The following is a 12,538-nucleotide window of genomic DNA, read 5'->3' on the forward strand; positions in this document are numbered from 1 at the left end:
AGGAGCTGGAGTTTCTCCTGCAGGGCTCCAGGCTCCCAGCAGGACTGCCAGCCCAAATCCTCTCTCTCTCTGCCCCTCCAAGTTTGTAAATTTGCCTGTCACCTATTTTTTATGCAGTTTAATATCTTTCCTGTGGCTTCCTTTTCTCTCCTGTTATTAGAGAAGCAAAGGAAAGGCTCTCCTGGGCATGAGTGAGGAGCTGTGTAATGGGTTGCAATGGCTCCTTCCAAGCCATTGTGCTCTGCCTTGTGAATATCTATTTAATCAGTGGGTTTAAAAGAGCTGATTTGTGCTGAGTGATTTTTCTTTCTTAGACTGCAGCAAGAGCCTCATCCTCTTGTGAGGATGCAGCACAGGCAGTCCAGCTATTCTGGGCTCAATGGCCCCATTGAGCTGGGAAGAGGTTCAGGAGCAGGGATCCATTGAGATGATTGTGGCAAGGAGCTCTGCAGGGATGAAGCACAGGGTTTATTAACTCAGCCATTCCACTCAGTCAGGAGCTGGGCTGTGTTTTCTACTCACAGATTTGCTGTGCTTTAGGAGTGAGGCCAGCTCTGGATGTTTGAGAGGCACCCAGCTTTCAGTGTTGCTGCTGGAGGGAGCTTTGCTGTGTCAGAGCTGCCCTCAGCACGTGTGCCTGAGGTGCCACTGCTGCCTCTGTGCCCCCAGGACAGGCACAGGGGCCCAGAGCCACCAGTGTGGCCATGGTTACGTTCTCAGGCTGTCTCAGTGGCTTTTGGCTTCCCTCTCATGGAAAAGGGTTGGGGTTCATCGTGCCTTTGCTCACTGCAGGTACAAATTTAACCTGAATTTGGGTTTGTGAGTGATGAGTGAACAGCAATCAGAGAATTAGCTTCAATCCCAGAGAACAGCCCTTGCAAGAGCACAGTGCAAAGCCATCATGGATGTGCTGTGAGCAGCAATAAATCTCTGACCTGAGCAGGGTGAGCCCTGCCCAGCTGCCCAGGCTGGCACACACTGCTCCCCTGCCTCCTGAGCCCTGCACACCCCCCTGCCCAAACACAGCAGCACCTTGGCACGAGGCACAGCCCGACTGTTCTGGCTGAGAGCTCAGCACAGGAGGCTCTGACACGAGGCTTTTGTTGTCCTCTCCTTATCTTGTTTGCTCCTCACATGATCACCAGCAGGCCCTGGCTATCTGTGTGGCATTTGCTGTCCCCTGGGTCAGCTGTTCCGCAGGGTGACACCGGGGTATTAATAGACAGTGTCACGCTGGGCTCTGGCTGAGGGCTATCAGGACAATCCCCTGTTTGCCTCTCACCCTGGCTCTGCATGCTGATGGTTCCCAGAGGCTGTCAGGGCCAGCAGCCACCCCAGGAACATCCACACAGTGCCACCAACACCTCCTGACCTGGGAACCCGGGGCTGGCCCGACAAGGACAAAAGGAGACGGATTCCTGCTGGAGACAGGGTCACCCAGAGCTGTGGCACAGGGACGCATCCAGGTGGGCTTGGAATATCTCAGGAGAGAAGCTCTGTGACCCCCCTGGGCAGCTGCTCCAGTGCTCTGCCACCCTGAGAGCAGAAAAGTTCTTCCCCATGTTCAGGTGTAATTTGGGTTTTAGTGTAGGGCCACTGCTGCTTGTGGCACCACTGAAAGGCCTGGAACCATCTATTCCAGCAGCTCCTCATCATTTCAGGTGTTTTTATCAGCTCCTCACTAATTTCAGGTGTTCCCAGCAGTTCCTCACCTGTTTCAGCTGTTTTTTATCAGCTCCTCACTAATTTCAGGTGCTTTTTATCAGCTCCTCCCTAATTCCAGGTGTTTTCACTAAAGCCTCACTAATTTCAGGTGTTTTTTATCAACTCCTCACTAATTTCAGGTGTTTTAATCAGCTCCTCACCAGTTTCAGGTGTTCCCAGCAGTGCCTCAGCAGTTTCAGGTGTTTTTTATCAGCTCCTCACTAATTTCAGGTGTTTTCACTAAAGCCTAGGTGTTTTCACTAATTTCAGGTGTTTTCATTAAATCCTCACTAATTTCAGGTGTTTTAATCAGCTCTTCACCAGTTTCAGGTGTTCCCTGCAGCTCCCTTACCAGTTTCCGGTGTTTAAATCAGCTCCTCCCTAATTCCAGGTATTTTCTCTCCTGTGTTCCATCAGTGAACTCCAGCATCTCTCCCCCTCCACGGCAGTAACCCCTCAGTGCCTGCTCTCCACAGGTCTCACCACCCCAAATGTTTCCACACGGTGAGTCAATATTTTTAAATGGATCCACTTTGGCCATCGACTGCCTCTGCCTACTCATTCTTCATTAGCTCAGGTCAAACCCTTTATCAATACCCTTTATCAATAGCCCAAAACCCCCAGGATGGCTCAATTCTCATTAGCTCGGGAATGGAGCTGTAACTGCAATCAGATACAATGATTTTGTGCCAGGCCCACACATTTGTGCTTACTCACACTGCAAACTTCACCTTCTGTGTAATTAAGCATTAATTAATTGTACCAAGTGCTCTGCTTGTATTTATCCCAAATTTCCAAGTGGCTGTGGCTGCTTTGTTGTGTTGTTTGATGCTCCTGGACTTGATGACTTGTTTCAGATTTTAGTTTTGGGCTGGTTTTGCTCAGTGCTCCCACATCTCTTATTTCTTTTGAAAAGCTTTATGGTTTGCAGGAAGTGACTCCAAAACAGTGATTCCAGCAAGTGATTTTCAACATGAAACAGAGCTTCTAAGGGACCATTAATTAAGGAAGATAAAAATAAGCCCCGGAGCAGGTCTGGAGAGGATTTGCGGGTCTAGGGAACATTAACAGTGTTATTAAATGATATTTTGGGTGCCAGCAGCACTCTATCTGTTTTCACATCAGGGAAATCATCCCAAGAGGGTTTGATTTGCTGCCTGACCCCACCATTTGGCACAAACCACATGAAATGTGCTGCAGGAGTTCTGCCCTGCCTGGATTTTTGGCCTCACAGTCATTCCTTTAAAAGGTTTTGTTCTTGCTGCTCACCACCTCTGACTTCTCTCCACGCTGGGGAAGCTTTTCCTTCTGCTAAATCCAGTTTGCTGTCCTGAGTGATTAAAGCTCATTGCAGACCATGTGATTTAACAGCAGAAAATGAAAATCTGGGGTTTAGCTTGACCCTCTTTCCCCCCCTTTTGTTTTGCAGCTGCCCGAGGAGGAGGGGAGGCAGTGTGGGCAGGCAGAGCTGTCCCTTCCGCCTCACTGGCCTTGGGAAAAATGCAAATTTATGGAAATACTGTCTGGGCTGGCAGGCTTTGTATTCCCTGGCTGTGCCTGCGTGAGCTGGGCTGGGCATTTCACAGAATTGTGGAATCACGGAATGGTTTGCATCGGAAGGGATCCTAAAGCTCCTCTCGTTCCTGCCATGGCAGGGACACCTCCCACTGGCCCAGGTGCTCCAGGCTGGCCTTGGGCACTGCCAGGGATCCAGGGCCTGCCCACCCTGCCAGGGAGCAATTCCTTATCCCCAGTCCCTCTCCTGCTCTCCTGGAGCCCCTCTATGCCCTGGAATGGCCTTCAGGATCTCCCTGGAGCAATGTTTCATGAGTTACACTATTAATCCCACCAGGAATAACATCAAGTTGGTGTTTACCCCCATCACTCCCACAGGAAAGCTGTTCAGTGCTCTGGCTGCTCTCGAGGCACAGATTTCCCTCTGATTTCCAACCTCAGTTTATTCCTGTCCATTTTATCCCCTCTTGTTTTCACACCAGCGTTGTTCTTTGGTGATTTCCTTTGGTGCCTTTGCCTCAGGCCCTTGTGACACCCCTGTGTGGGGACAGCAGGTGCCATTCCCAGCCATGGCTGTGATCCCTGTGCCAGACCCCTCAGACAGAGCAAACCCTTTGTGCCAACGGGCCAGGACTTGCCATCCCTCAGATTCACCCCTAAAACAGCAGCAGGTGGCAGATGCTCCTGAGCTGGATGATGCAGCCTTTGCACGGAGCTCCTGCTGGCCCTGAAATGATCAATGAGAGCTCTGAAAAGATGGCCCTTGGAATCACATCCCTGGGCTCTGACATTTGCTATCACAGTGTCCTTTCCCGTGGATAGGAGAGATGGGGGGTGCAGGCATTTGAGAGATGTGAAGCAAGGAAAATTTTGCTGAAATGTACCCAGCTGGATTAATTATTGTTAAAGGCCGAGTCTCCAAAGGATTTAAAGATCTGAATACCATTTTAGGACATTTCACTGTCTTTTTACTGACAGGCTCCACGGATCCCAATTATGGAGATAAATCCAAAAACCAGGTCAAATAATTATTCCATGAATCAAATGGAAAGGCTGGATGCATTTCCGAGCACAGCAGCTTTCCACGCACCCATTGCTGGAGTTTTGGATACCATGCAAGGGCTGGGGGAATTTAAAAAATTAGTGCAGGAAATGTGTAAATCTTCCACCTCAAAGGCTGCCTGTTCAGCTCAGGTGAAATGGAAACTCTGTGGTGTCTGTAAGTTGTCACCACGGTTGTCACTTTGTTCCTGTCTCCTGTGTGGCTGACAGCAGATGAGAGGAGCTCTGTGAAGTGGGGCCGGCCGGAATGCAGCAGCTCAGAGCTTCCCCCTGCTTGGAAAGGCAGAAGTGCCTCTGGAGCCGTGCCAGGGTCTCTGTTTAAGGGCAGGATGGAATAAAGCCTGGCTCTGGCCAGCAGCCTCCTGATGCTCTGGCTGTCTGTGGATCCGGGAATGCTTTCCTGAGTGCTGGGAGCTCAGGGTGTTTGTGCAGGGGACCCTGGAGAGCCCTGCTGAAGGCCTGGCTCTGGGAAGGGAGTTGAGTGCAGATTGCACTTCAGAGGGGTAGCAGATCCTTGAAGATGCATCAATAAAAGATGGAATATAGGACTGGAATTCCCCTTCCATTGCCGGTAATGTCCCAGTGGGGAAAGGCAGGGCTGGACCCCGTGTTCCCACTTGCTGGCTGGAATTACCCCCCCACACTGGTTCTGGGAAGGAATCAAGGCTTGTCCAGAAGGGCTGGAGGGTGTCCTGGAGCCCCACCAGAAGAGACCAGTGTCCCTGTCACATGTGCCAGGCCACCACAGGCAGCCTCCAACATCCATGTGCTGTGGATTGGGAGAGACAGTCTGAGAAATGCTACAGGGCTTGGCTGGAGCTGGGAGAGCTGGGAGAGCTGGAGTGACACTGAACAGAGCAGAGCAGCCAGGCCAGGCTGGGGCAAACACTGGAAACCTCTGTGCCGTGGGACAGCAGCGTGTCACAGAGCAGGCGCTGCCAAAATCCCGGCTCTGGAGCACCGTGCTGTCCCTGTGCCTCCTGTCCCACAGCCACGAGCTGTCCCCACAGGGAAAAGGGGCAGCTTTCCCCTGGGGAGGCTCAGCTGGGTTCTTCGTGCGGCAGAGGCACAGCTGGTGCTGGAGGTGTGGGCAGAGACGCCTGGAGCGTGAGCAGAGCTGCCAGAGCTGCACAGCAGCGGCACCACAGAACCCTGGGGAGTCTGCCCTGGGAGGGACCTTCAGGCTCATCAGGGACACCTTCCACTGTGCCAGGCTGCTCCAGCCTGGCCTTGGGCACTGCCACAGATCCGGGGGCAGCCACAGCTGTATGGGCACCCTGTGCCACTCATACCTTGCTATACCTCAGCTGGGTAGGAGGGGAAGCAACTGCTCCATCAGTTGTCAGATGGAATGTTTTCAGGAGGAAAAGTCCCTTAGGAAATGGCATCGCTGCCCATGGTGGGAGTGATCACACTCACATCCAAGCTCTCACACTCAAATCCAAGTCTTTCCAAGCTCTGGAAGTAAAAATACAGGTGGGATGTCTGCTTTGTTTGACTGTGCCTTGCGTTTTCCAGAGATTAGTGGCAGAGAACCATTGGAAGAGGATAAAATAGCCCAAGATGTACATTTGGAAAAATAACAACTGGATTTGAGCACTCAGAATTCCTTCTCTGGGGGACTTGAAACAACTCCATGATGTTCACTTGTTACAGGATAATGTCGAGCTGCTTATCTGTAGTAAACATTTAAAGGATTAGGTTTTTTGGAATCCTTTGTGCTAAGAGAGAATCCAAACTCATTTTTACCTCCTGCTGTATTTTTCCAGCCATCTCCTGGTGGCTGCTCCAATCCGGCACGGCACTGGATACAATCCCTGACATTTGCTGTGCAAACAGGAGCCTCCCCAGGGTGCTGCTGGATGGGTTCTGAGAGCTGGGAGGGCTCTGGGGACTCATTTTTACCTGCTGAAGGTGGGTTTGGGTTGCAGAGAGCAGCGGCTCTCGGGTCTGTTTTGGGCTCTGCTGTGAGCAGGGCAGGGGCTCTGGTTGTTCTGTCTCTGTTGTGCCCAGTGAGCAGGAGAACAGGAACAGAGAGTGAATTAAAGTCACAGAATGGTTTGGATTGAAAGGAGCTTAAAGATCATCCAGTGCCACCCCCTGCCAGGGCAGGGACACCTCCCACCAGCCCACTTTGCTCCAAGGCCTGTCCGACCTGGCCTTGAACTTCTTTATTCAGAGATTACAAAGTCAAGTAAACACATATTTTTGCTTTTGGATACACGCAGAGGCTTAATGATGTGTTTAGCAGCAGCTGACAGCTTCTGTTACAAACACTTCAGTCAGTGCTGCCGGGCTCCTGTGCCAGGCAGCTGTGACAGCACAGGGAGGGGCTGCAGGGGCTGCTGCCTTGTGTGGGGACACTGAGCTCTGGAGATTGTGGCATCACGGAACCACAGACCAGGCTGGCTTCTATGGCACCTTAAACATCATCCCATTCCGCCCCTGCCACGGCAGGGACAGCTTCCCCTGCTGCTCCAAGCTCCATTGTCCAGCCTGGCCTTGGGCACTGCCAGGGATCCAGGGGCAGCCACAGCAAATCTGGGAATTCTATTCCAGGGCCTGCCCACCCTCCCAGCCAGGAACAATTCACAATATCCCAGTATCTGAATCTACCTTCTTTTAATTTACAGTCATTCCCTGTGTCCTGTCCCTCCATCCCTGTCCCCAGCCCCTCTGCAGCTCTCCTGGAGCCCCTCCAGGCCCTGCCAGGGGCTCTGGGCTCTCCCTGGATCCTTCTCCTCTCCAGGGGAGCACCCCCAGGTGTCCCAGCCTGGCTCCAGCCCTTGGAACAGTTCTGGGGCTTTCTCTGGGCTCTCTCCAGCAGCTTCAGGTCCTCCTGATGTTGTCCCCAGGGCTGGGGCAGCTCTGCAGGTGGGGCCTCACCTGGATAAAAAAGTCAGGAGCCACAAGAGGGACAAAGCCAGCAGAGGGGTTTGAACTTGTAAGGGGTTCCTAAGAGTAACAGTGTTTTCCCTAAGTGGGAGAAGGTCGGGAGGGGAAGAAGGTCAGTGATGCCTGTGGAGCTGTGAGCTGTCACCCCGGGGAGCCCTGTGCCCCTGCCAGGGCTGTGCCAGGCTCCCTGTGTCCCATCCTGGGCCATTGAGTGCTGATGGTTTCAAGCACAGCCCTTTCCACATGGGAGATTATTTAGGAAAAGCAGCAAGCTGTTCAGATAATGGGGAACAGGTGCACAGCGTTAGAGAGCGGCCAGGCAGTGCAAGGAACAGCAGTTTTCCTTGTTCGTGGTTCTAAGAATCCTGAGGGATGTCTTGGTGAGACTCACGAATCTCAAAAAGGAGTTTTATAATTAACAAAGCCTGCCCAAACCTCTGGAAATATTTTGGAAACATTGATATCATGAAGGTTGTACTGTAGTTAGGAGATGGGAAGTAATGTCCTCAGGAATGACTCTGGGAAGGCAAAGCAGATGGTGAACCTTCTTGGAGAGTCAGTGCTATCATCCTCGGGAAAAGTGTAAATTCCCAACATAAACAAAAATCCTCGAGCCTGCCTGGTCTGCTGGGCTGGAATGTGTTTGTGTTTGTTACTCCAGAGCAAACTGTGGGGCTGTGCAGCTCTCATGGAAACCACTTGACTGGCAATGACGATTGAATGACTCTGAATTACATCCAAAGCGTGGCACATTCCTGTTTCTCCACCCTTGTGCCAAATTTTGATACATTCCACGACTGCTGGTGGGCAATGCTAGTCCAGGGACATCGGTTCCTGAACCTGGTGAAGGGTCTGGAGTGGAAATACGAGGGACAGCTGAGGGCACTGGGCTTGTTCCTCTGGAGGAGGCTGAGGGAGCCTCACCAGGGTCTGCAGCTCCTCCCGAGGGGCAGTGGAGGGACAGGCACCAATTTATTCTCTGTGACCAGGGACAGGATCCCAGGGAACGGCTGGAGCTGTGTCAGGGGAGGTTTAGCTGGGATTTTGGGCAAGGTTCTTCCCCAGAGGGTGCTGGCACTGCCCACGCTCCACAGGGAATGGTCCCGGCCCCGAGGCTGCCAGAGCAGCTCCAGGAGCGTTTGGGCAGCGCTGCCAGGGATGCCCAGGGTGGGATTTGGGATGCAGGGCCAGGGGTTGGATCGATGGCCCTTGTGAGTCGCTTCCAGCTCGGGAGGCTCTCTGATCCTGTAGCTGTTACAGTAACACTGCAGCATTTGAGCAGCTGGGGGTTGCTGTTATGAATTCTCTTTGTTTGCAGAGTGACTCACGAAGTCTCGCTGTGTTTTACAATGATTTCTCCTGGCTCGGCGTTGTCTGCTCATACCGCGGCTCAGGCGCAGCTTTGCACAGGTCCGGGGCCGGTGCCCGCTCGCAGCTAACTCCTGCCACCTGCCGTCTCCTTCCTCTCGCTTCCCTGAGATCCTGGCTTCTTTGGGATGCGCAGGGATCGGGGAGCGGAGCTGCAGCTGCCCCGCGGCCCGTGGGGAGCGGAGCTGAACGGCCGCTGCTCCCCGCCCTGCGCTCCCAGCTCCTGCATCCCGGAGAGCCGCACGGGGAGCCTGCAGAGACAGAGACATCCCGGGAAAGGCACGGGGAGCCTGCAGAGACATCCCGGGAAAGGCACGGGGAGCCTGCAGAGACAGAGACATCCCGGGAAAGGCCCCCTTCCTTCCTAGCCCCACACTGCTGGGAGACAGCACTGCCTGGGCTAGGGCCCGTCCCACTGGGATGGTGGAATCACTCCGGAAAGGCCTCCAAGATAATCAAATCCGTCCATTCCCACCTCCGTGTCCCCAGGTGCCACATTTGCACAGCTTTAAATCCCTCCAGGAATGGAGACTCCACCACTGCCCTGGGCAGCTCTACTGGTGCTGGTGTCACCTTTCCTCCTTTGGAGCCTGTTCGACTCTGGCAGGGCTCAGTTCCCTGGAATCCCTTGGTGCGCAGGGATTTCCCAGTACTGGGAAATGTTGGTAAATAGGTCTGATAACACAGGTTGGAGTCAGGCAGGGAATGCTCCCACATATCCTAGAGATATCTCTTATGAAGACAGAGATTTCTGAAAGATTTTTAGGGACTTTAGATATCAAATTTCTGGCCCATATGTTTAGATAACACAGTTTATATCACAAATGGGGTGTCTCGCTGTGAGTGCTGGTATTTGGGGATAAATTGGAATGGAAATTTTGGGGGTTTTGTGCTTTGTATTCTGCCATCCTTACTTCTAAGTGGGCAAATGCAGCTTTTTTTCCACTTGGACAAAGCCTGTGGGGTGTGCAAACTGCAAAGAGGATCTCACAGTCTTTACAGTGTTCTGAACACAGTGATGAAGTTTTTCCAGCAAAGCTCAGCAGTTAATTTCCAACAGAAAAAAAAATAGTGGGAAATGCAGCTCTGAGACGGCAACTTTACAATCCCACTGAAGTTCTTACTAATTCCAGCAAGTGTTTGTTTGGGGGATATTTTGGCATCAGGGCACAGTTCCAGGTGGGTGTTGTGCAAACCAGGAGCAACTGGTGACAAACACAAGGTCTTGCTCTCTGTGTCTCAGGTCACATTTTCCTAACATTGGATCATCCAAAGGGAATATTTTCCCATATTCCAGTTCTTGTACCTATTAAAAAGCAGTGCCAGCAGAGTTATTCCTGGGTTTGAGGATCTTGCTCACAGGCTGTACCTCTGGGAGTGCCTGTTCAGTCCTGGCAGAGGTAACTCCAAACTCTGGGATCAGTCACTTTTTGGGGAATTTTCTGTTAACTTCTGGCTGAGCACATGGGTGGCTGAGTGCTGGATCAAGGCCAAGGAAAAGGAGCCTGAGGAGCACTGGTGTGGCTGCACATTGAACTTGAGGAAAGGAATAAAAGCACTTTTCAGTTGGACTAACCATGTGATCCGTACGGCAGCATGCCAGGTGCTGGAACGGGGAACAGGGGAAGTGGGCAGCAGGAGCTGGAGCAGCCATGGTGTTCCCAGCTGGGCATTGGCTGTGGAGGCTTCTCATCAAGGCAGCAGTTCATCCCAGTGATGTAGAAATCTGAAAAACTTGCAGGATCCAGGCAAGTTCAGGCGTTCATACTTTATGTGCTCCTCCTGCCGCAGTTGAAGCTCTCTCTGCAGAGAGGAGGGAGAGCTGGGGTCTTCCCTGCCACTGTGCTCAGGGAATCTTCTGGATTAAGGAGTGGAGGGGTGGAGAAAGGCACAGCAGGAACCACAGCCCGGTGTCCTGGTGGGGCAGCATCCAGCATGGGATGAGGCACTGGAGCAAGAGACAAAAGCTGACTTCCAAAGGCAAGGAAATTCCTCCTGAGCGTGGCCGTACCTCACTTGGCTTCCAGGGCCATGGTCACACATCTGGTGTTTCCATCAGGCCAAAGGAGGCCAACCTGCTCATTTTCAGTGTTTATGAGGGGTGTCATTGCTGGAGTAGCCAGGGTGACTTCAGCCACGGGTCACAGCAGCCAAGCTATGAAACCACAAGAAAGTGGATGTAAAATGGAAAAGGTGACAAAAAGTTTGGTGGTTTTATTTAGTTTTTAAACAGCCCTTCATTTTACAGCACAGCTGTTTAAAATTCACTGAAGTGATACCTTGAATGGATAAAACAAGGTTTGGGCATCCAGCTCCCACAACTGCCAAGTGCTTGCAAATCTTACAGGGTTTCAAAAGGTTGGCTCCGGAGCAGATGGGAGCAAGGCTGGGCTGGAGAGTGCTGTCATGTTGTGGTGCCTTTAGTCCCTGTTGTGCTCATAAGACTTGGAGTGAGGTTTGGCAAATCGAACCCCTGGGCTTGTGCAAAAGGCATTGAGGGTGGAGTGGGGTGTTTAGAATAATGGAATCCTGGAATGGTTTGGGCTGGGAGGGAACTTAAAGCCCATCCCATTCCATTACCTGCCATGGCAGGGACATCTCCCACTGTCCCGGGTGCTACAAGCCATCTCCAGCCTGGCCTGGGCACTGCCAGGGATCCAGGGGCAGCCACAGCTGCTCTGGACACCTGTGCCAGGGCCTGCCAGGGATGGATTCTCCGTCATCTCTGATCTATCCCTGCCCTCTTCAGCTGCTGCGTGCTCGTGCTGAGAGCTGTGCTGAGCCGCTCAACGTCCGTGCTGAAGGAAGCATGAGCAGAGGCAGCCAGCACAGGAGCCTCCGGGGTAAATGTTTATGGTCACACAGGGTCCTCCTTGCACTCGGGAGAAACTCGGGGTCGGTGAGTGGCTCTGATGGCCGCAGGCCGGTGTCACGGTAGGAGCTGTGCTGAGGTGGCACAGTGAGCCACGGTGAGGTGATGCAGTGAGCTGTGCTGAGGTGACATGGTGGGAGCCGCCCTGAGGTGACACGGTGGCACAGAGCCACACTGAGGTGACACGGTGGTAGGGAGCCACACTGAGGTGACACGGTGGCACAGAGCCACACTGAGGTGACACGGTGGTAGGGAGCCATGCTGTGACACAGTGGCACAGAGCCACACTGAGGTGACATGGTGGGAGCCGCCCTGAGGTGACACGGTGGCACAGAGCCACACTGAGGTGACACGGTGGTAGGAAGCCACACTGAGGTGACACGGTGGTAGGGAGCCATGCTGTGACACAGTGGCAGAGAGCCACACTGAGGTGACACATGCTCTGCGAGCCCTCTTGTGGCAGCGTGTGACCCGCGGTGTGTGTTCCGTTCGCAGCTTCGATGTGGAGAATGGCCCGTCGCCGGGGCGCAGCCCGCTGGACCCGCAGGCCAGCTCCTCGTCGGGACTCGTCCTGCACACGACGTTCCCGGGCCACAGCCAGCGCCGGGAGTCGTTCCTCTACAGATCCGACAGCGACTATGACCTCTCACCAAAGACCATGTCCAGGAACTCCTCCCTCCCGAGCGAACAGTAAGCACCAATTCAGCTCGTGTTCTGCGCTCTCCTACAGCTCTCTGTGCTGCTCTGATCCTCAGAGCTGTGTTAAGAGGAGCTTATGGGTGGTTCTGGCACATTCCATAGCTGGAACGCACAAAACAGGTGCTGATCCAACATCCTCTCCCATCCCATCCCATCCCATCCCATCCCATCCCATCCCATCCCATCCCATCCCATCCCATCCCATCCCTTGAACATTCCCATTTTCTCCAGAATTCAGCAGAAGAGCTTTCAAAGCCATATCCTGGAATAACAGATAAGTTATGCTGTACTTTTATTTACAGTATTGCTGTTCCCCATCGTGTTTTGGGGCTGTTCCCAAGAACCAAGGGGAAAATGAGACAGATGGCTAAGCTTGAGAGGATCGATACCCACAGAGTGTCCTGGATTCCCAGCCCCTCACTT

The 12,538-nt window shown here is 53.0% G+C and overlaps 1 protein-coding gene across 1 annotated transcript in view; it reads left to right on the forward strand.

The window, feature by feature from the left end:
* Positions 1–12,538, forward strand: part of LOC132076669 (cAMP-specific 3',5'-cyclic phosphodiesterase 4B) — an 85,446-nt gene that overhangs the window by 13,116 nt on the left and 59,792 nt on the right. The window contains exon 2 of the mRNA XM_059477910.1: positions 11,912–12,106. Coding sequence (XP_059333893.1) covers positions 11,912–12,106 — 195 coding nt within the window. The remainder of the gene's footprint in view (positions 1–11,911; positions 12,107–12,538) is intronic.

The sequence above is a fragment of the Ammospiza nelsoni genome, chromosome 9, assembly GCF_027579445.1.
Source record: "Ammospiza nelsoni isolate bAmmNel1 chromosome 9, bAmmNel1.pri, whole genome shotgun sequence".
In the NCBI taxonomy this organism is placed as follows: Eukaryota; Metazoa; Chordata; class Aves; order Passeriformes; family Passerellidae; genus Ammospiza; species Ammospiza nelsoni.